The sequence below is a fragment of the Takifugu rubripes genome, chromosome 8 (genome assembly GCF_901000725.2).
Source record: "Takifugu rubripes chromosome 8, fTakRub1.2, whole genome shotgun sequence".
Classification (NCBI taxonomy): Eukaryota; Metazoa; Chordata; class Actinopteri; order Tetraodontiformes; family Tetraodontidae; genus Takifugu; species Takifugu rubripes.
Window position 1 is genome coordinate 16489863 of NC_042292.1, and position 22425 is coordinate 16512287.

General features: G+C 47.6%; 4 protein-coding genes across 6 annotated transcripts; 2 read left to right on the plus strand and 2 right to left on the minus strand.

The window, feature by feature from the left end:
• Positions 1–1251: 1251 nt before the first annotated feature.
• Positions 1252–9819, plus strand: LOC105416852 (low density lipoprotein receptor adapter protein 1). 2 transcript variants are annotated; one of them, XM_011606710.2, is made up of 5 exons: positions 1255–1372; positions 2198–2589; positions 5992–6081; positions 7200–7919; positions 8468–9819. In XM_011606710.2, exons 3-5 carry the CDS (start codon positions 6066–6068, stop codon positions 8551–8553), a joined length of 822 nt encoding a protein of 273 aa, XP_011605012.1. In that variant the 5' UTR covers positions 1255–1372; positions 2198–2589; positions 5992–6065; the 3' UTR covers positions 8554–9819. The 2 variants fall into 2 exon arrangements, with proteins under 2 accessions (XP_029696152.1, XP_011605012.1); XM_029840292.1 differs by lacking the exon at positions 5992–6081 and having other exon boundaries at positions 1252–1372.
• Positions 9820–10137: 318 nt separating this feature from the next.
• LOC105416851 (uncharacterized) lies at positions 10138–12888 on the minus strand. Of its 2 annotated transcripts, none has more exons than XM_029840291.1 (8): positions 12701–12888; positions 12327–12398; positions 12184–12255; positions 11906–12096; positions 11055–11118; positions 10797–10920; positions 10394–10591; positions 10138–10291 (listed from the first exon to the last, which is right to left on the minus strand). In XM_029840291.1, exons 1-8 carry the CDS (start codon positions 12707–12709, stop codon positions 10179–10181), a joined length of 843 nt encoding a protein of 280 aa, XP_029696151.1. In that variant the 5' UTR covers positions 12710–12888; the 3' UTR covers positions 10138–10178. The 2 variants fall into 2 exon arrangements, with proteins under 2 accessions (XP_029696151.1, XP_011605010.1); XM_011606708.2 differs by having other exon boundaries at positions 10797–10962.
• Positions 12889–13027: 139 nt separating this feature from the next.
• man2b2 (mannosidase, alpha, class 2B, member 2) lies at positions 13028–18121 on the minus strand. Its single transcript, XM_011606707.2, has 19 exons — positions 17905–18121; positions 17414–17560; positions 17234–17339; positions 16973–17145; positions 16749–16864; positions 16494–16671; positions 16193–16391; positions 15929–16119; positions 15690–15861; positions 15417–15553; positions 15024–15301; positions 14683–14874; positions 14370–14613; positions 14192–14302; positions 13933–14125; positions 13712–13858; positions 13515–13627; positions 13311–13428; positions 13028–13246 (listed from the first exon to the last, which is right to left on the minus strand). Exons 1-19 carry the CDS (start codon positions 18040–18042, stop codon positions 13149–13151), a joined length of 3051 nt encoding a protein of 1016 aa, XP_011605009.2. The 5' UTR covers positions 18043–18121; the 3' UTR covers positions 13028–13148.
• A 39-nt stretch (positions 18122–18160) lies between these two features.
• Positions 18161–19273, plus strand: smim20 (small integral membrane protein 20). Its single transcript, XM_011606706.2, has 3 exons — positions 18161–18372; positions 18890–18946; positions 19139–19273. The coding sequence occupies exons 1-3, from the start codon at positions 18264–18266 to the stop codon at positions 19180–19182; spliced, it is 210 nt and encodes a 69-aa protein (XP_011605008.1). The 5' UTR covers positions 18161–18263; the 3' UTR covers positions 19183–19273.
• The last annotated feature ends 3152 nt before the right edge of the window (positions 19274–22425 follow it).

Genomic DNA, 22425 nt, shown 5'->3' on the forward strand with positions numbered 1-22425 from the left:
CCATGAGTCAGCATCACGCCGGACCTTCTGAGGGATGCAGAAGTGATCCACGCTCTGGACTCCATCTGCCTCCCTGATGTAGCTGTTGTGATGCAGAAGGAGGCGTTTTTATTGCGCCTGGGTGATGCTGTTGGGATCCTAGTTGCTAAGAGACGGCCCACCGTGGGCGTATCGGCATTGTAAGTTAGGAAGGACTCGGTGACCCCTTCCCATTTGATACACCAAAATGTGTCACACACACGTCAAAGCCCTTTGGTTTTGTTTTTTTCCTGTCATCTGTCATCATTTTGTTTTTCGTTGGAAGGTTGTGCCGTTAGATTAGCACGAATCTTCGAAAGTCTGGCAATATAACATCAGTTTTTATCTTTACTAAAGTAGATTAATATTATCAATATACTCAAGCCTATTAGCTAATATCTAGTGACTAAAGATCATAAAGCGACACAAATATTTCAACACGATGTTAACTTTGTGTTTTCAATCATTTTAATCAATTCTAGCTCGTAAAGCCTAACTATTATAGCCTAGTTTTTAAAATAAATTAAAGTGGCTTGTTAGCATGGAGAGTATTAAATTGTGGGAGGTATACAGAATGCATTTGTGACCTTAGTTGCTTGCTTTCAGCCTTTACAAGCCAACATTTTGCTGTCTGGGGTTTCGAGTTTAACCTCCGCCACCATACTGCAGTAGAAAATCTGTAGGGTAACGTCTGCTCTCTCGGGCCTGAACAGGAAACCACCGCCTCGTCCTGTTTAGTCTAAACACCTGATTGGTCTGTGGGTTCTAGAACATTTGTACAGTAAAGCAATCAACGTTTTTATCAGCTTCTAAAAGGGCGGAAAGTGGCTAAAAAGAAATCCGAGTTGAGACAAAAGTGGAATCACTGCACACTTCCTACTGCAGCTTCCAGAAATTCCATTTTAACAAGATATTTTTTGTTGCTTCCACTCCATAATTAGCAAAACTTGCTGATGCCTGTGCATGAGCGTAAAGCCCTGCATGAGGCTTGCGCTAACTGGCTAAAGTCTTAGCGAACGTAATTCAGGAAGCAGCTACGGTGAGAACAAGCAGAAGTAGTATATTTTCACAGATTGCTAATGGTGATAGCATTAAAAAGTGAGCCATAGGAATTCCCCCAGACAGACCCTTCCTCCCTGTCGCATTAAATCCAAACCCAAGCAGCCATCTCAGCAGAAAAAATAAAGGAAATGAGCTCATCAGACTGAGGCAACTGCTGTGAACGATAACTGCGAAGAAGCAGACACGCTGTCATCCTCGCTGCGTTCCTTATTAGGACATCGGCCTGCGTCTGTTAAAGCAGATGTTCCTGTGTTCTGGCTTCTCATTTGCCCACCCGCCATACGTAACTAAGGTGAGTCATGTGACCCCCGAGGTAGACGATTAAGAGGAAAGAAAACAGTGAAAGTCTGACATGAGTAAACATTAGGTTGACTCGCTTCGCACCAGACAAGGGTCACATTCTAGACTGGATACCTAGTAAGTGGCCTGTGCTCTTAATTTAGAAAGCTAATAATGCAATCCAGTGTTTACTGTGGTCTTATTCCCATCACTTTTCCACAGACACCTCAGCTTCCCTTTTTTGGTGATTAAAATCTCGTCCTGATTTAGCGAAAAGGCTAGCCTTAGGCTAAAGCAGACATCGAGGTCACACCAGTTCACTGACAACACTCGTTTACCGTGTAAAGTATGGCACCCATAATTAATTCTGTATATGCTGGACTGGTTCTGAAGCTACATAGCTAAATGGTAAATTAGCCTGTTAGTGTGGACTCGAATCATAAAAATGTCTCAAAACAGTAAAGCCAGACCAAAACACAGAAAGCTCGTTCAGGTCAAGCACAACGTCGATTTGGTCACTTTATACAGATTAGCTAGATTTGGAAAATGCTAGCTAGCTTTGAACTTATTTATCTTTTCAAATATCGAAGTTTTTAACTCCTAGCAGTGCTATGTAAAAGAACAACATGCCTGCTGAGCTACAAATTAATGTTAGCATGCTAACATGCATGAGCTGACATTGATACTGTAAGAATAAACAAATAAAATGACTAAAAATTATGGCACCTATCTGGAAATACCACATTTCAGCAGTGGCCTATTTTTACTATCTTTGGACAGGTCCTAAAATAGGACACAGACAGTTTTAAATGCCCGATATTTTTCGTGTTTACCCCAGGCAAACAATCGAGCCCACTGCAAACAAAACTGAGATTCCCGTAGGTTCCTCCGAACAGCCGCATGAGAAACACGTGAAAAGTCACAAACAGAAGAGCACGAGCAAGCATCCAGCAGCAACATCCTGAGGAAGTTGCCTCTGCAACCCTTTACCGTAAAGAGGCACCAGACATAAAGGCAACCAACGCCGCGGCAAGCTAATCCTAGATAAAACATTTCCACTATTGTTGGGACTCGGTGAGTTATATCCTTTGATTTGACTCGTGCATTTGAAGGGAATAACAGGAAGGACTTGAAGAGTGAGAGAACTGAAGGCCTGACTTGTTGTTATGGTTGAAAGTGCAACAAGGGAGTGAAGATGGAGATTCGACAGCAACTTCAGCAACTGGGAAAGTGAGTCACACTTAGGGTACCGCAGTCTTTACTTAATGCTAATTTAATATGAAATCTTCTTCCGAGTTATTTTTTCACCAAACTGGTAGAACTACAACCTTGGGCAGATTGTGAAGGATAATAAACTTTAATTAGCAGATTTACGTAGCACACCTCACCTGAAATGTCAAACAGGTGATTGATTTAATGTCATTTACACACACCTGACACTCACCTATGAAGAGCGACAAAAGTAGGTTTTATCTCATCGTGTTCTGCCCCGAAATACTTGTCTGAGAACATTGTAGGTTGAGCCATAAATCTACCTTTAGCGTACATGTACCCATATCCCCACACCCCTTCGGCAGAGTTCCTCTTTGTGATACGATGCAGAACATTCTGGATTCAGGTAAATGGTGAGTAGAAAACTCTGTGAGGCTGGAAATTATGAGAATAAATACATGTTAGTATGTATGCTAATGCTAATGTACTGCACCCTGGACACCACATATGCCCCAACATCCATGTTGCTTATGGAGGGAAGCCAGCCGATGATAATGGTTCTCTCTAATGTCACGCCCAAGTGTTTTTTCCACATCTTCGGTCCAATAGTTAGGCCCTTGCACCCCGCTGACCAGCTGACATCCTGAGATCTTGTATTTTATTTTTAATTGAGAACAAAATAAACTCTCAAACAACTAATGTTAGCATCCCGAAACACTGGGACCCATTGGGCCTCATATAGTTCTGTCCATGTCTATGATGACTTGGCAAAGACTGATGGACATTTCTGGTAACTGGTGGAGGTCAAAGGTAGAAATGATGCTTTTATAACTTTATTGATGACAGGGACAGACTGTCGTATTCTTTTGGCTTTGCCGGAACTCTGAAAACCAGACGGCTGCTCTCATTTGACAGGATATAAATCAACGAAGGCCACTTTCCGAAAGAGGAACTGAGGATAAAATGTTAATAATAAAGGCCGGTTCATGTTGCATCAGCTTTACTGACCAGAACTTCTGTGATTGCCTGGTTTCTAACAATAACGTCATTCCATATTATGTTCTGAGTTAGTTACGTGACTTGGAAAAGTGGAACAAAGCCCTTAGACTCGTTAACTTAGCCTGAGGTGGTTTCCTCTTCTGGCCTGTTGAAGGTTCCTTTTTCCAACTTTTCTTTCATAGAGATCCTCAATTTCCTCCAGGCTCAACCGTGTGTTGACACTGACCATTCAAGGAGCCGAAATATTCTGCTACTTTGAACAGTTAAGCTAGCCCAGCCCCGTCCTATCACAGATCTCGCTCACATTTACCTTTTATTTCGTAAACTTGACGGTTTCAGTCATCGGTAGCACTCGATAAATATATGAATTACTGACCGTTAGCTCTTAGATGGCATTTCGATCTGAGATCTAACTTTCTCTTATTAGCACAAAACACTGCCTAGTTGAGGTAGCTTCATTCAATGGGTTTATTATTGATAAGATTAAAATTGCCTAAAATTAAACACTTTAACGTGACAGCTTCACTGAAACCATCTTGTATTCCCCAGTGACAGTAACACACCCATGTACTACAGTTGAATTACTCCAACTTGTTGGGTGCTTGGTGTTTTTCACCCCAAATCAAACAGCATTCTCAGAAGAAGCCTGTAAATGATAGTTCTTTGCAGCCTGCTAGCTTGTGTATCAGTTGCTTAATTTGACATGATGGATTAAGTGGCAAAAGCTACAGCGTTAATATGAAAGGTGTAGTTAATCAGTCCGAGATACTTTAATTGGGATTAAGGATGTAGCATATCAAGTGCAGGCCCTTTGTTTTGATCTGAAGCAGTTCAACTCTATTCTGAATGTTAATGCTGACCAGTGAGAGGAGCATTTGTCACCTCATTCTGTGTTTCAGTCTCTGAAGAGCTCTTTCTTGCTCCAGTTCAACATGTCTGAACAAAACCTGAAGAGTTTGTGGCAAGCTGCCTACCCTGTCCTTGCCTGTTTTTATATACACACTCTTTTGAGTGGGTGTGTACCTACATTAGATGCTCCATTATGTCACCACCGGCCCGAGAATAGTTCCAGTGTGTCCCGCTAGGCACCGACGCGGGTGTGACGTTCAGACCTCCACTTTTACTGGGCCAAACCCAGTCGAAACAGGGGCTCCACTGTTTCCCCAACGTCAGGCACACCCAGAGGCACACTCATAAGTGCACACACACATGGAACCTATTAAGGGTTTTCTCCCTGCCACCGTTTGAATGCCCCTCGAAGCAGATCCGAACCAGCAAGGGCAGTGGCCCCCATCATAGACAAGCTGTGACGTAGCGGTAATCAAAGGTAGTGGGTTTCAGATGTTTTCCCAGCCTTGAATATACAGTACTTGAAGGAACCATTATGAAACTTTGCATCAGTACCTACAATGTCACTGAGCTAGATTGTCTTTCTTAACAGCTTATATCTGATTGGACGCTGTGGGTGCGTTTGTTGAGTAAATGAAAGTTTGTTAAATGCAGACAGAATGTTACCAAAGGTCTGCAAGAAAATAGATTTCATTCTAAACATTTTTGCTTCAGCCTTGTAATTACCTCACTTCCAAAAGAACAAACTCATAAATGTTAAAATAAATTTGAGTTGTGTGTTAAATTGTGTTTATAACGTTTTTTGATAAAATTCTGCTCAATCTGGTGACAGATTAGTTATTTATTGAGGTCCGTTGTCAATTACGTTTTTCACACCTGCACCCCCTCTGAGTTGGCTACAGCACTTGCTTTATAATCATTTTTTGGGTAAAGTTTTAGTCATATATCATTAAAAATGTAGGGAAACATCTCGATCAACAGCCGAATCTTTGGTGATTGGGCGGGAGACTGATGTGATGACGGGTTCGCCCACATTCTTGTACAATGGCGGTAATTAGCAACGTGTTGCCCACTTTAAGTTTCTGCTAATGGTATCATTGGATAGCTACGGATACCGAAACCGCCAGTTGCGGCTAACATCCATTATAATTTTGATGGAATATGTTCTGAAGCATTTAATTGTGTAAAGCTCAAAATGGAGCTAACTTATGGACACATATCAATTACTATTATTATTATTATTATATATTTCACCCCGATTAGATTCCACAAATTCCATTGTAACTACAAAATGCTACGTTAGTCAACTGCTAGCCATCCCGCCATGCACCGTCAGTACCGACTCACTTGTAAATCATTGAAACCCCCCTCCGCGTCCACGCGCGGTCACGCGCGCCACGAGCTCGCGCCCACTCGGTTTAAAAACGGTCTCCCCGCGAGCTGACCGACTCACTCCCCCTCAGAACACAGTGCGAATCAGTCCGCGGGTCACGTCCACGTCGCTCTTACCCTCCGAGCTCACTAGGAGTTTGAACGCAACTACGTCGGATGTAATTTGGGTTTTTTTTGTAGATATAAAGGCGGCAGGTAAACCTGGTGGTCCGCGAGGAGCGCGCGACGCAGCGGTTCACGAGGAGGGCGTTTGCATGAGACTGTGTCCAGGTGAGTTTGAACTTCCAGAAACTGGGATGAGAGTTTAGGGGCAAATGCTCTTATAAACTGCACGAATTGACTTTATCCAACAAGAACGCAACTGGTTGTAAGAGGATGGGTTGTTTTCGGATGCTCTGCGAACCGCACTCGAAAATTCGTCAATTTCAAGTTAATCTAGTTCATGCTCGAAGATTGAAGTCGGTTTGAGCGTCTTTCCACTTGGTTCATATTCTCCGAGCCTTAACGTCTAATTCGGCTGTGAATGACGGAGTGTGGCTGCCAGCAGACGTGACCTAAAGCGGGTTTTGTTGGTCTGGCAGCACGTTTTTACGCCAGGCGACTCTTCTTAAAGCTCCAGGTAGTTTGATGGACTTTGATGCACAGTGGCACCTTGTTCATTTAGCGCGGCGATTATAAGTGAGGCAACTATCTCTGGTTTACGGTTTAAACATCAGAATGAATGATATTAGCTCACCATGTAGGACCTTCAATTTTTTTAGGTGAAAGTTGTGCATGTTGGAGTTTTTGTGGTCACTGCCCGCATGTCCTGACATCCTTTCTAAGATGTGACACACTCTCAGAAGCATGCCATTGTTTCAGAGAGGAATATTTTGGCGATGGGGGGTAGCAAAGCTGTTTCCTGGACTCCAACAATGGCCCCAACCGTTGGCGGTTCTCTGCAACCCTTGTCCGAGGACGGAGCGAGGATGTTAGAAGAATGGCCGAGAAAAGAGAAAGGGAGGAAAACACAACATTTTTAACACAATAGGGAACAAGCTGTTCTGGGATTTTGTAGGATGGGAGACAATGGGGGGGGCTGATGTGGATGTTGCATAAGTTCTGAGTCGGCAAGGTCACCGAAGTCATGGAGGTATCGAGGTGGTAGGAGGGTAGTTTTTACTCCCTGGGTTACATCAACCTTTACCTTTCTAGTATTTTTCTAAAATGTAGCCAGACCTGATGGTGAATATTTAACGGCTGTGGTGAATGAATATTCCTCACTTGCGTCACGGATTATTTTCTGTTGGCCTTTGTTTTTCCACAGTGTCACAAGCTTTGTGTCAAAGTAAAAGTGTGACGCTGTTCATAGGCTCACTGTTGACGTCTTATCGTCTCCTTGGTTGCAGATAGCGGCAGTGGATGCAACCACGCTACGTCGACAGACTGTCGGCGGGATAGCGGGAGAGACGTCGGAGAGGACGGTCTGACCATCGGGCTTGCTGAAAGTTCCTCCAAACGCAGTTTCAAAATGTCCCTGAGTACATTCCACCTCATGCAGACCATTAAGAACTCCCCCGCAGCGCTGCGGCGCCGCTTTCGCCGCGACCGCACCGAGTCTTTGTCCCACGGCGACCCTCTCTTCAAGGTGCACTACCTGGGCACGGAAAAGATCTTCTCCCTGGACCGGGAACAGGCCCAGGAGGCCATCAACCACTTGCTAGAAGGAATTGCGAACGGAAAGAAGCTGGGCAAAGATCACGCCCTGGTGGTGCGGCCGAGATACGTCGAGGTCAAAGAGCTGAGCACGGGCCGCCAGCTCACGAAGACCTACCTGCAGGACATTGCGTACTGCGCCGCCGACGCCAACCGGCCCAACGTCTTCCTGTACATCTGCAAGCACCACGGGCAGCAGCTGCAGTGCCGCGTGTTCTGGTGCAGCCGAGCGGAGCGGGCGCGCGACATGACCGCCTGTTTGGCACATTCCTTCCAGAGAGCGCTGAGCGACTGGCAGCAGGATGGCTCGGCCACGCTACCGCCGGGCGAGGGGAAGGGCAAACGGGTAGAGGAGTCCTCCGGCTCCCCTGCCAACACGAAGAGCTCCACGCTGCCCGCTAGCCTGGGAAAAGGTGAGAGGCTGACGCAGCTTTGTGGCATTTTAAGCTTTTTGTATTAAGCATCAATGCAAATCGTCTGGACTTGGTGCAAATACCAAATCTCAGTTCCAGACGGGTTCAACTCATGTGAGACAACTACAAAACCAGACCCTGGTTAGCTTAGCATAGCCTTTAGGGAGGAAGATATGTGCTGAAACTGCTATTCTAAGCTAGGCTAGGTACTGAGAACAGCTGTTGGACATTATCTCGAAGCATTCTTAATTAGCTCATCCGGACAAGCTTATCTACATTGTATCTTTTAAAAAAAATTCTTGTCAAGGGTCGTAGCTTCCTGTAACGGCGTTGAAACACTTTCCTTGACTCGAGGTGCTTATTGCATTCCTGCTCGCAAACGTCTCCAGAAACAGATAAGACGTCTGAAATAGCTGATGTAGTAATACGCGGTCAAGGCTGACGAGCTGCTGCGACCGTTTGGATCCTCGTAATTGGTGTTTACACTCATGTGCCCGATTTTTCCGGCTGCCACGCTAACGCGACATTCTTTTTTGTCCCTTGACTAGTTCGTTGGAAGAAGAGGGGCTCGGTGTCTCGTAGTCCCCTCAGGGCCATCAGCAGGAGAGGATCCTCCTCGGACAGCTGGAACTGAACCGCAGCTCTGACCCCTCCACTGGCGGGGAGGGACTCAACCTGATGGCACTGAACTGAGGGGGTGTGGCGGTTTCACACCAGCAGGGAGGACAAAAGGGGGGTAAAACTGGGCAGTAGCAGAGTCCATATTCGGATACATAAGGACTTTTGAGAGGATGTTGCTGGAGTCAGTGGCTGTGTGAACGTGCCCAGTTTGGCACAAACGGCTTCATTTGTCGGAGGCTGTGTGACTGGTTCCACTGTGCTGGTTTGTTCCCAGTGAGTTTTGGTGGGTGTGTCTGTTTTTAAGTGTTCAACTTTTAGCCTTCTGGAAGTTTGAGAGACGACAGGATCGACGCTGGTCGCGCGATCCCGATTCCAACTGGAAATTGACTTTTTTTTAACGTGTCTTTTAACCCACAGTTCGGAAGTTTTACGGTTTATTTTGTTGTGGAGTCGAATTGCAGAAGCACTATTTTATTTTAATTTATCAAATTGATTTGTTTTAAACTCGCCAGGAAACGGGCTGAATGGGAGGCTAATAAAAAAAAAAAAGTACTGCTGTTAGCAGTTTCCAAGCTAACAGCATTTCTGACTATATAACACAGCCTAACTTAAGTCGTAAGTTTTACAACACGTTTGATTTTTAACAGCTCACCACCTGTGTGTGCGCATCAAGGTGGGTTTACCCATATACGGCTCCAACTAAGGGTCAGTGGCGTCCCACAAGTACCCTGCTCCACAAAAGGCCCAGACTGTCTGCCGCGGCGCACAATTAGCATTTCTGTCTGTCTGCGTCCGAACACTGGGAACGCGGTGTTCCCATGTGGAGCCTGCGTGTGGAATGTGCAGCCGTGCACCTGCATTCCAAGCAGGCGGGCGAGCGGGAGGTGAAAAGTCGCCTCCAAATCCCCCAGATTCCTCCCCACGTCCAGCCGTGACTCCGCATGCTGAGGAGCGTTTGTCGGACCCGTCCAGGTGATCCGAACCAGGAAGGGGGGGGCGGCGGCTCCAGTTACAGCCGTCTGTAGGCAGCTGTGTCGCTGTGTAACGTCCTGCCCTGTTTACAGTGAGAATCAGGCTTCCTTCTACGTGATTTTGCAACCAACACTAAGCTAAAAGTGCTGCCTTTTTCGTGCCGCTCATCTTTTTAACATTTTATACACCTGTATGATTTTTAAAAACTCGGCCGGTCTTAGAAAAGCGCGTTTTATCGATGTACTGTTTTTTTTTGTTGTACATATTTAATATGTATTTTATGAAATAATAAACTTTTTATAGAACACCCTTGTTTGGCTACGCTGCCGTAAATTTGGGGAAGACAAATATTTAGCCAGCTCGAACCCTTTGCGGGTTTATTTCTGAGGTTATATTTGGCTGAACAAACAAAACTTCCATTTTACTCCTGCACGTGAGTGGAGGAGGGGGCGATGTTTACAGATGATGAATGTGGTGCATGTGACTCGGTTCCCAGGGTTATTTCTTATATATTTTTTAAAAATACCCATGTGACCGCCTTAAAATTTTAGTCAACATACACCAGTGACGCAATATTACTCTGTACATGTTTCTTCTCTTGAAAGGGAGGTTCAACAAACGAACGTCGGCTCGCAAAAAGTCTTTATTTGTACACGAATGCTGCAGTCACTCCTCCGCTGATGGTTCCTGGACCGCCAGGCTGCTGGGCGTTCTGAGCCGCTGCAGCTCCAGCAGGGACTGGACGTGGAGGCGCCTCAGAGGCTTCACCTCCTCCACAACTGGAAGAGAGGAGTCGTCAGGAAACCTTGAAAAATCCGAGGTAGCTCAACTGCGCCGCCTGCTGGTCACTTTCAATGCTGCGGCCACATGACCCAGCCTACCTTTGTCGTAGTGTATCTCGTCCCGGTTGCCGTAGACCACGTACGTCTCTAGAAAGTTCAGGAGGGCACCTGTGACGAAGAAGCGGTCGGGGAGGGGAAGGTTTTTGATGTAGCGCGTGTCCAGTGCGAAGGGGTTGGATGGAGAGGGGATGGTGCACAGGCACACCAGCTCGCTGACGACGTCCCACACCCGAACACCTGAGCCAAGACCACAAAAACCCTTGAGGAAACCATCAAGTGACTCCAGCGCTGCCCTGGACCATTTCCACCAAACTAATCCACACCACACGGTAGCCTCGGCGGAGGTTAGCGTGGAGACATCTGCGTCCCATTAGGCTCATGGAAAAACGTGCAATTATTGAATCTGTGCAGAAAAACCGCCCCCCCCACCCCCACCCCGTACCTCGTGTCTGCCAGTCTGCGATGGACTTGAGCTTCATGGGCGTGTCCTTGACCATGGAGACGGTGCCTCCGATGTTGACCAGGCGCTCGTGGTTGGAACGTATCCAGGCGTAGGGCCGCCCGTACTTGATGTAGCCGGCCAATAAAAACAGAGTGCAGTTCACCTCCTGTGAGAACACGGTCCAAAGACTCTGAGGGAGGCGGTTGATCCAGAAGAGTGTGTGTGTGTGTGTGTGTGTGTGTGAGAGAGAACACTTACAGGCACCGCTATCTCCTGTTCACTGGGGGAGGCTGGGAGGAGATGCTCCTCGCCGCAGGGCCGCCTGAGGACACGCGATGAGGTCAATTAATGTTCTCTAAAGTCAGAACCTCTGGGAAACGATCGATCCTGCATCTAGGAGAACAAACCTGACATTTCCTCCCAAACGTGGTCAGAATTCGCTGCTAAGTGGAAGCAGTCAGTGCATCTCCGGAGCTGCAGTCCCGGTTGGCCGAGTCAAATCGGATCAGCTTGAATAGCTGCTTTATTCAATCAGCTGCGGGATCGCGCACGTTTTAAATTTCGCGACTGGAAGGTTCGTGCGGCGATTTGGAAGGAGCGGCGCAGCCAGGAAAAATAAACCTTTAGCGGGACTCTGCACTCAACTGCTCACCTGGGAGCTGGGATAAGCACTCAGACGTCGCCCCGAGGAAGCGTGTACCTGGCGAGGAATCGTAACCCTAATTTCCAGTCGTAACCCTGCATTTTTGTGCTCCAGGCCAAGAGTTCAGTTCAGAGAGTTGGAATGTAACCACCCCACCCACCCAGCGCTAATGTTAAGTGATACTAAACACAAAAATATCTATCCTCGTCTGAGGACGCTGAGGACAGGTGTAATCTGCATTCTAGCCACCAGGGGTCCCCAAATTTCACACAGAACCAGGCAACTTCTGCTAGGAGCCTTTTGCTAATGGATATAATTGAGGACAGAAGCACCCAGTCATGCATATTTTAGCAATCATTTACCAGCGTCCTAGCTAACGCTAGCAAAATCATATTTCACAACTGTCCTGTCCAAACAGGAAGTGACGCACAAAAAACCAGTGATAAATGATGTGTTTTGCAGTCACCTGGCGGCCTGTGGCTGTGTCTTGGCACCAGTGTCGGGCTGCGGGCCTCCAGGCTCTCCGGGCAGGGGCGAGCTGCTCCGGCTGTCCAGGCTGGGGGAGCTGCTGCTGGTGGAGACGTCACTGCTGTTACAGCTGCTGGTGGCTGAGGAAGAGGAGGCCCTGGACACCACGAACCCCGGTGAACGCCAGCCCTACCCAACAGGTGGGGGGGGGGGGGGGGGACACAGGTCAGTCGGAACCCCAGGAGGCTTTGTTTAGGCTTCATGTTGAAAACTCACCAGATCCTCATTCACGACTGTAAGCAGCAGCTCCTCCTTCCCTCTCAGCCATGGCTGGAAGTATTTAAAACCCTGAGAGACGAAGGAGATTTAAAAACAAAAGATGGTTTGCCCACATGAACGCCACTGGTGCGTTCACTGACCTGTAGTGATCCCAGCAGAGCCAGGTCATTTAGGAACTGCTGCAGCTTCCTCCTCTGCTCCTTCTCCCGTTTCTGCATCAGATCATTTATGACGTACAACATTTCAAATTCTGTGCATGTATTAATCACACTGTCGTTGATTTACGCATCACTACAATAATTAGGAGTCATTCGGTTGAAAACTGGGGGTATAACTGGGTGTTGGTAACGACGTATATTTTGCGCATTAAATCGTAAAATGAGGTAACAGTCGCCATGCATTCGATGTCTGTGCGCATAAAGGACGATAATAAATGCAGATGCTGGTAGTCCTGCAACAGGCAGAAGATTGATTGTTATCTTAGAAATCCTGCAGATGGAGAGAAAAGACTCACGCTGCTCATCCTGTCCGGAAACCGACGGCGTCGTCTACGTCATCGGCGATCGTGACGCGCCCACGGGCGATGGTTCCATTGTTTCTGTGGAAACGTGATCAAATCATCGATGTGATGATTCTGGTTTGTCCTGCTCGGGTGGTGGCTCGTCAGGTTTGACCGCCGAGGTATTTTCGATACTGGCGGAACAGAGGCCTCTAGTGGCTTCACCGTGAACTACAACCACCTGGTGGGAAAAATGGCAGCAAATAGGGCGCAGACTCCACTTTTTTCCCCCTCAAGAAAAGGTACAAGCCAAACAAAGAAATTGAAAAGAACAGACAAAAATGCGTTTAATTAATAATTTTAATGTGATTCAATTAACATCATTAGTCAGCTACACTGTGTGCAAAGGCAAGAGGTCAATCACAGAATCTGTCTTCACAGAAGATAAAGAAAATAGCTTGGCCTAAAAGTTCCTGGCTTCAAACTGCACAAAGAAGGTCCTGATCTCTTTTGGTGCGATGGTCACATTGAACTCTGCGCTGCCCTGCTGCCGTTTGTCATCTGGAGTAAAGAAAACAGATAAGAGCGATGCGATGGGCAACAAATGCTAATGCGGCTCTCTCACCGGTTTCGTGGCTATTTGTTGTCTTCCACTTCCACCTCTGCAGGCTGCCGATGTCCCAGGTTCCTGTGAGAGAACGCTCCTCAAGCACTTTGACTTCTCCCACACCTTGGAGGACTTCCTGTTCAAACAGGAAATAACAACCAGCGAAGAACAGGAGTCAGATTACTGAATGTGGGGGTGCTGAGGTGAAGCGTTTGTCAACACCTTCATGTTTATGGTGACGGGTTTGGAAAGCTCTGCATCTTCTCCTTCCTCGAAAATGTGCATGATCCTCAACAGGACCCGACTGTAGTCCGGTTCAGAACGCAGCTCCTGACCTGGAGGGCCAAGATCCACCGTCCATGATGTCAATTATGGGATAAATGGGATAAAAAGGCAAAAATGAAAGTTTCACATCTGACCTGACTGAACCCGTCTGAGGTGCACGTGGTGATCTGAGCTATAGTTCCATCCAGGGATGCTGAAGCTGAGCAGGTGGAGGTTGGGCGGGAGAACCACTGGCAGCGACGGAGAACCTTTCCTGGGTTCCTTCACCTGCCGAGGTTTTTCTAGACGTACGCCAAACACAAACACAATTGAAAGCGGCGCAAGGGAATATTATTATGGAGCCAGGAGCGCTCACCAGGTTGGTCTATCGCCATGACAACAGGCCTGTGCTGCAGCTCTATCGCCTCCCTCTGGTAAAGCTTGGAAGTGGTGTTGACGGAGCCCAGCGTCACCCACAGAGCCGGCCGCACCACCGAGCTGTCGTTCAGCGTCAGGTTGTAGCCCAGGTTCCACGGCAGGTTGTTCCAAAGACGCCGATGGAGCATGACCTGGTGGGCGAGCAGACGGGGAGAGTTGCTCTCTTCCTCTGTTCAGAGATCAGTTGATAACAGTACCTCCAACTGTCCGTTAGCTTGACTGGAGACGCCGTGAGCTCTGTCGCTGACCAGCACCAGCCTGCTGAGGGCGTCTGCAATGTACGCCGTCCGAACCATGGGGAAAAAGTTCTGAAATACAGAGATGTAATACATCTACGGGAACACGGGAAAGTTCTGGGAAGTCCAGTCCTCTTACTCTTGCGATGGTGTTGTTAATGAACATCCTGTGCTTGCGCTCCATCATTTGATAGCCGTTATCGTCTGTGAACACGGTTTGATTGTTCTTCAGAGAGGTGCTGCTCCTGAGGACCACCTCCGTGTTGAGGCGCAGGGGCCCCAGCGAGTACGTCTGCTCCAGCCTGTGACACCTCACTCTGCTCCCGTAGCATTCCGGGACGCGGGTGGTGATGGAGAAGGCGTAGTCCCGGTCGCTCTCCTCCCTGGAACGATCGACAGACAACAGATCAAGTTGTGACGGGGAAGGTTAGAAGATTGGTACTTTTACGCACCTGAAGAAGAGCTGCCTGATCTCTGTTACGACCTTCCCGGGAATAATCTCCATTTGCACGGCTTTATAGGCCCGCACGGCTGAACTGTTGCCGGTGAAGATGTAATTATCAGAGATGGGCCCTGCTTTTGTGTCGCCGTTTGCATGGTACTCCCAGAAATCCTGAGTCATCCTCACCCTCCTTTTGTCCTGACTGCCAAAATACGAGGGGAAAAAAAGACACATTTTCTGATTATTTTCTATAGACACAGTCAGAAACGCCCCCTGGTGGCCAGATGTGACGTCAGGAAAAGCTACGACTGGGAAGCTTAAAGTGGAGACTGAAAGAGAGTAAATTCCTACAGATGAGTGATGCTGTGGAGCAAGTTTGTATCCTGGTCGAACATCAGTCTGTAGCACTCGTTAAGAACGGGCAGGAGCCTTCTCCCTGTTCTTGGCGACCCTCCGACGCCACGCCTCTCAAACAGAACGCCTTTAGCTCTGTAAGTCCACCCACACTCAGACTTCTGAGAACAGAGCTTCTCTGAGAGCTTAATCAGGTACTTCCTGTGCTGAAGACCTCCCAGTTCCACCAGCATGAAGAGATCAAACGTCGCGTTTGAATGTGCCGACTGTTGAATCTGCAGCAGACCGAGTTGATCAGGATTATTTTTACAGTATTCGAGAGTTTCTGAGTGTAAAAGGAACCCGATACTTAAGAAAACAGTGAAAATGCTCTACATTTAAAAAAAATACCTGTGCAGGCACGGGCTGCCCGTCATCATCAAAGACGGTGGCGTGCGGGAAGGTTACAGTCGTGTTGATGATAGTGGTGATGTTCCATGCTAACGGGTTGTAAACAATGACATGTTGCTCCAAACCTTCATCAACATCTGGAAAATTGAGACAAATCCTGTCAAGTAACTTTATTGAAAGCTCTTTTTTTAGCGTAGCTGCGCTAATTTGAAACACCGCAGCAATATTAGCATCCCAAATCGTGCCGCAGTCCTCTTTAGAGGTGTTACAGACCTGTCTTGCCGTAGAGGCTGCCCGTAATGTCGGACGTGTCGAGGCCATGCGGCAGCAGGAAGAGCGCAGCCAGAAGCTCCTCCACATCCATCATGGCCTGTGTCAGATGCTGCAGGTACATGTCTGCCACTTCTGGAGACTCCGTGCCAGTGATGCCATCGTGATGTTGCACCTAAAAACACCAGAAGAGTTGGTTCTGTTTGGTTTCCATTCCAGGTGTTTAGATTTTGGAGGATCACCTCAGACACAGCCCAGCGGAGCGCCCTCAGTTTGTCCAGGGCCCAGTCTTTAGCCACGGGTCCATCGGGAAAGCAAATTCTGTACCGGGTGAACAGAGTCTCGGCCGCGTGCAGCTGCGAACTGGCCCTTCGGGCGACTCCTTTCAGAACATTCCTGGAGGCGTAAAACCCGGTCCACGCCTGGTGCGGCTCTGAGACGAGGACAAAAGGGTCTCAACCCGACCTGCCACGAGGAGCAAATCTGATGCGCTCTCAGATTCTCACCTGTAGAGTACGGTAGAAAATCCTCACTTCCCCTTTGCTCCCAGATAAGCTCTGATTGGTGGACGGCTTGGAAGTATTCACCCAGAGTGGAATACTGGACTGTGACCCCAAACTGTTTGCTGTTCTGGTTGATGTACTTCATTAGCGGATCCATGTTGCTGAACTGAACCGATGAGTTGTAGAACTGTTTGTCGCATCCCTGAATCAGAGCAGAGGTTAGCATTAGCCGTTAGCCACGCCGAAGATATTGAAAGAGCAGCTCGATTTCGAGTTTTGGTCGATTGAAATTCTATTTACTCACCCACGGCCAGAGAACGTGGTTGGTCCTAAACCAGGCAGCTCTCTGCTTGATGTTCTCCACCATAGTTTTTGCATAGGCGTGCACCGTCTCCTTGGTGACGGGCAGGCTCATGTTGGGGTAAACTCCATCCTTAGGTGGGTCAGGGAATAAGGCGACTCCATTCCAGTAGAAACCAGAGCTGCGACAACAAAAGCGCGACCCTTTTTGTTTTGTGGGCGAGACCTGCAGCAGATGCTGGAGAACACCTGGACTTACCTGTTGGAGAAGGGCAGGTGTGACGGGGTGCAGTAGCTGAACTGGTCCATAGTGTGAGTGAAGATCAGTTGCTTCTCTTTTAAAGAGCGAGAGCCTCCCCATACAAACTGGAGTTTCTATTCCAGGGAAGAGTCAACAACGTTTGTACATCTGAGGCTTCTGTGTGGTCGTGAAATTCAACAGCTTAGAAAATAACACATATGTCATCTGTTGTCGGTGATTACTTTGTCTTTCTGCATGCCGTCTTTTAGGTCGTAGTCTATGCGGGAGATGACGTGAGCGTTAAACCCAGCCAGGGCGAAGAGGACCGGGGTGGTGGCCGAGGCTCCGAACGGATCCACGTGCCAGGAAAATTGGGGACGCACCCCGAAGGTCTCGTAAAGGAAACCGTGTCCCTCTGAAACGGCACAGAAAGGCGTTGGTCGGGACATCCCCCCCCCCCCCCCAACCTGACATTTGGTTTGGATTGAAACGTGTAGGAGCACCTGTCATCTGTAAAATCTCGTCCTCCAGATCGGTCACCGCCTCGTCGTGCATCACCTGACCCCCGAGCACGAACTCAAGCCGGCCCTCTTTCACGAGCTGCCGCACCTTGACATCGAAAGTGTGTCAATCAACAATTCCCGACAATTTCAAACTCTCCACAGGAAAGACCAGACCCTCACTTGTCTCTTGAGGGTGTCTGTGGCCACGGTATCCCACCACAGCCTAAAGAACTCCTGCTCCACGGCGATGAACCTGCGCTCCGCCGCCTTCGACAGCTCCTCGGTCACAGTGGTGTACACGTTGGCCGCGTAGGCGTGCATGCTCTCCTGAAAGGTGATGAACCAAAAACACACATATGGACACATCATGCCACAGAGCTCTTTGGTTGTGGACAAACTACGGTATAAACGGTATCAAACCACACACAACACAAAGACAAGATGCTGCAAAGTGCAGGTTGCTTAAATCTGGATTATAGGATTTAAAAAAAGTGAAGAGCATATAAAGAAGCAATATTGTGCCTCAGTGGATCCAATAGACATGATTGTACTTATATGTGTGTTTCCCCCACTGCAAAAGAAATCCAGTGATGTTTTAAATGAAGATGAGTAGCTGTTGTTGACTAAGGAGGGTGGAAAAACTGTTCAGATGCACTTTAGACTGAACCTGCCTGAATTGTGTAAACCCAGCCAACATCCATGTGACTGTGAGGGATTACAAATGTCTGAATTGGTTTGTCATCTTCCGTCACTGCAAAAAAGTCAAAACAACAAACAAAACATGCCAAAACACCCCAAAAACTCCTCATTTTCGTTAAAAGCGCTGTAAATATTCCTACACTTCCTTATTATTGTTTTTCACGTGACTGTGACGTCGCCATTTTATGGTTACGGGTGCCGCTGAAGAACAAACCGTCCGAGCTTCGCGTTTCCGCTGGCCGTGCTTCTGCTGACCTTTACGCCGGAAACAGTCGCTGCAAACACGGCGTTTTCCTGGAGGTGAGAGTCGGGCTCCAGATGAAATTATAAAATGTCCAAAAACACGCGGATAGCGCTAATATTCGGTGGGTTTGTGACTGCGGTTGCCGCTGCGTTTTACCCCATATTTTTCTACCCTTACATGCATAAAAGAGAGTACAGTAAGTGTTTTTGACTTTCGTAACCTTTATTTTAGACAGCAGGACATCGCACAACGCCAAATTTAATGTAATTAATGTCGAGATTTCATTATTCCGTCTTTCGTCACTTTTATTTGTTAAGCTAAAAGAATTATGATTACTGTTTGGCCGGCGCCATTGTTGGTAAGATAATAAACCTTAAATTTTTCACATCTGCCCTCTATCTAGTTTTCACCTCGTATCTTCAGTTTTTATGCCACTAGAAATTCAATTAAACCCGTGTAAGTAAACACATCAAATCTCTTGTGCTAAATGCGGCTAATTTAAAGCGAGTGATTCACTCCATTTAACAGGGGAATAATAAAACCATTGACTTTAATAGTTGTGAATATATGAGCTGCAGTCACGCCAGGGTTCTTGGTTTCATTCCAGACCAGTTCATGGAGAGACAAATGTCTAAACACGCTGCAGATGTTGAATCTAAATCTCCCTGCTGCTGACAGGAGCCACTGAATTAAAGATGTCTTGTCTCGTCTAGGAGAAGTTCAGAAGATGAATCGGGATGGAATCAACCAGGCAGATGTGCAGCCTGTAGGTAAGAGCTCATATCTGCCCAAACACACTCGTTTCTGCTGCTAACAGAATTTAAACCCATAAAATCATCAAATGTCCTGTGTGCTGACCCACACTTAGACACCACTTAGACTTTATGACAAATTCTCTGACAGCTAATTTGACTCATTATTAGTGGAATATTTGCATTAATGCTATGTTTCCTCCCCCGAAGGTGTGAAGGTTTGGTCCGATCCATTCAAGCCTGCCAGTAAATGATTCCCGCTGAAGGACCTTCCCTTTGATGTGTGTGTGCGTGTGAGTGAGTGCTTTACGTGATTTCAATAAACTGCAATGCTCTTGGAACAAATCTAATATTCTGTGAATGTGTTGCGCTTTCGTGATGGCAGGAAGTGCACGACAGGATGTGTCCACGAGGGGGCGCGCGACACCAAACAGTTGATAATGCAGCGTGATGCGTTTAAGTGCATCATAGAAATTAGCGGAAAACTGGATAGTTAATTGTTCAACCATCTTATTCACGAGAATAACTTTCTGCATTTCTTAAAGCCACTAAATTGTGTCATCTTCCCCCCCCCCAAAAAAGGATTTTTCCCTCACAATTTTCTTGTTTCTTCTCTGGTTTCCTGACATGGCCTTTAAAACTCTCTCCGTCTTTCCGTGCAGCCTCTGCTTTCAGACGCGCGGGCCCGCTGCCAGTAAAACCCTCGGTGCTGGCCAGCGGCGGCCACTCTCCATCTCAACCCCCCAATCAACAAGCCTCTTTGTTTATGAGAGCTTGTTATTGTTGGGCTGCGTTCAGAAACAAGAGAAAACTCAAGAGCCCGGCTGTGCGAAGGCATCCAGAGTTAAGGGGGTGGTGGAGGGGGGGGGGCTGAGAAGGTGGGCGGTGGGTGGGGGGGGAATGAAAGGCAGAAATTCCTGTCATTCCCCGCTGGTGTTTTCCAGATTCCTCAAGCGACAGCTCCCTCGGCCGTGCGAGTGAAGTGAGCAGCGAGAGGGGAAACTCAAGAGAGCCGCGGGAGGAAGAGAGCCGCATTCTTGAGAGGACGCGTCACCTACACACACACAACGGAGACGCCGGGCCTCCAGAGTGCAACAGGTTGCTCAGCGCGGCCTTCAGGTTGCTCGCCCTGCTCCGTGACGCGGCCTTTACCCCTCGTGGCTCTTTTGTTCAGACGCAGGCCTCGAGGTTAACGCAGGCCGTTGTTTACCGTCCACTTAGAGACGCGCATCGCTGCGAACCATTCAATGCTGTCGGAGCTGGAAACCAACATGAACTCGGCGATGCCCCCCCCCGGCATCTCCTCATTAACCCATCACACAAATCTCCTGCGGTGACAGAGAGCGCCGGCGTGTCATCCCACCCAGCCACTCTTACAGCGCGCGCCGAAGAGCGGCGGATAATTGGCCAGGGTTTCTGAGTAATCGCCATGGGAACAAGGGTTGACAGACAGTTCACGGGGTTGGAGGCGCGTCCGGGAAGGGGGTGGCGGTATGTGAATTACGGCCTCGCTTGGACCGCGTTAAGTGCAGTGGACAGGACCAGAATGCGGGACAAAAGAAGGTTGGAGAGGCTCGAGAAAATTTAGATGAATTTCATTTCCAAGAGAAAAGGCCGACTTTTCGTGTTTGACCTCGGAGAAACCAGTGAGGTCATTCTAGCTTCCATTAAAGGAAGGATTCCTATATGTCTTCATAAGAACCACCAAATGCTCAACAGGAAACCATCCATATGTTTACAGATGTTGGACAGATGTACGTCGGAGAAGCTCAATTCAGATATATGAACTAACAAAGTGTTTAACTCGAAACATCTGGAGCTAAATTTGTCTGGATTCCAGAGGAGATCCGTGATTAAAACAGTTTGTCTAGATTAATTAATATAATTACACCAAATAATCTTAACTTTTAGATAGCGCGAGATGAAAGAAATATCTTTCTTAACTTAGCATGTTGCTAAGTTAACTTATTAAAATATGTTCCATAATGCTACTCACGTCAGCAGACTTTTGTTCCGCTTATTCGTCTGTCCTTAGATTTGAGTTAGCTTAGCATCCCTAGCCTGTTCAAGCACACTGCTGGAGCATTAGTCAGAAACATTAAATCCTAATTCAATAAGTGGCGCTACATTTACTCACTCTTGGATATTTTCTGGTTGACCAAAAACGCCACAGAAAAAAAACTTAATCAAAATTTCTGCAAAATCAGTCTTTTATTTAAAATGCAGCAACATTTTTGCTTGTAAAAAAAAAAAAAAAAACCCACAGGGCTGCAGAAATGGATAGTATGAGTCTGGACTGGGGTCTGGAAAAACGGCCCCGGCCTGGGTCGCAGCAGGCAGGCCGGGCTAACTGGGCTGTGGTCTGGAGAGAGCGGCGGTTCCGTTCTTTACCGCGCTAATATGCGCACGTGTGTGTCAATCAGGACGTAAGAGAAGATGATCCGGGCATGTTCCGGAGGGAGAGATGTGGTCGGAACATCGTTTGCTCATGAGTACTGGAAACGGCCCAAAAGCAGATAAATATAGTCCGACTTGGGCTGCATCGCTGACACTGTGGGGTGTCGGGGTGCCGACGGCGGAGGCTAAACGAATCATCGACAGTTTGTGGTTTGTGTCGTCTTGGCGTTTCCGCTTCACCAAATTTTCAGACGTCGACCAATTTTGGAAGGCAAAAGTTTTCTTTCCCCCATCCCCGCCGTTCCCGTCCACCGACCCTTTTGCTCTTGTTCAGCATGCTAACACATGCTAAAACGTGACATTGACATGTTTTCTCCCTGGTTTCCTGATAGACCTGCTATTCCCACCACCACCACCAAACTAGCACAACGAGTGCGTTAGATTTGGACTGTTGGATTTGACCTCAGAGTTGCAACCTAGATTGTGTTCCAACGATGGGGGGAAAAAGGAAGGTTTTCTCTTGTTATTGTTATTCTTGAGATACAATTGTTTAAAGTTTCGTAAATAACCGGACAGTAGTTTATGACTAAACTTGATCTGCCCTTCCTCCGCCGCTCTCCCGGCGGCCAAGGAATGGGATTAAAGAACACCTCTGAATGAAGTGAGTCGAGTGTTCTGCCAAAACCGACTCACATATGGATCTATAGCAGACATGTTTAAGCAATTAGTGGGAGTCCAAGTTTGGCGGGGAAAAAAATTATTATTTCCTCCGTCTTTCCGTTTAATGGGGCGGAAAATCTTTTTTAACTTCACCGTGCAGGGGCAGCCCATCTTTCCCCCCTTATAACTTGTTGTTCCACGGAGGCCAGGAAACTAATTGAAACCATAATTACCGTCACCGTTTTTGATTAATCGTCAAACCCGCCGGCTCACGCACGCTGACGGGGATATTATTGTCGCCGCACCGCCGGCTCGGCTTGTCGTTCACCTCAAGCACTCTTTTTTTTTAATGATCTTCAAACCTTCTGAAATAGCAGGGTGACTGTTTATTTAGGCAAGGTCGATGACAAGTAGCACCGGAGCGGCGGGCGGTCGCCGCT

Bases quoted from the DNA above. Each gene is read 5' to 3' on its own strand.
- LOC105416852 (XM_011606710.2), top strand. The intron at 7,920-8,467 runs GTGAGAGGCTGA...TCCCTTGACTAG, and splicing joins GCCCGCTAGCCTGGGAAAAG to TTCGTTGGAAGAAGAGGGGC.
- LOC105416851 (XM_011606708.2), bottom strand. The intron at 12,256-12,326 runs GTCAGTGAACGC...TTCGTCTCTCAG, and splicing joins CTCTGCTGGGATCACTACAG to GGTTTTAAATACTTCCAGCC. The intron at 10,292-10,393 runs GTAGGCTGGGTC...CCTCTCTTCCAG, and splicing joins CGAGATACACTACGACAAAG to TTGTGGAGGAGGTGAAGCCT.
- man2b2 (XM_011606707.2), bottom strand. From the start codon at position 18,042: ATGAGGAGTTTTTGGGGTGTTTTGGCATGTTTTGTTTGTTGTTTTGAC. The intron at 17,340-17,413 runs GTGAGGGTCTGG...TTCGATGTCAAG, and splicing joins CAGACACCCTCAAGAGACAA to GTGCGGCAGCTCGTGAAAGA. The intron at 16,865-16,972 runs GTAATCACCGAC...TCCCTGGAATAG, and splicing joins ACGGCATGCAGAAAGACAAA to AAACTCCAGTTTGTATGGGG.
- smim20 (XM_011606706.2), top strand. From the start codon at position 18,264: ATGTCCAAAAACACGCGGATAGCGCTAATATTCGGTGGGTTTGTGACT. The intron at 18,373-18,889 runs GTAAGTGTTTTT...TGTCTCGTCTAG, and splicing joins CATGCATAAAAGAGAGTACA to GAGAAGTTCAGAAGATGAAT. The intron at 18,947-19,138 runs GTAAGAGCTCAT...CCTCCCCCGAAG, and splicing joins GGCAGATGTGCAGCCTGTAG to GTGTGAAGGTTTGGTCCGAT.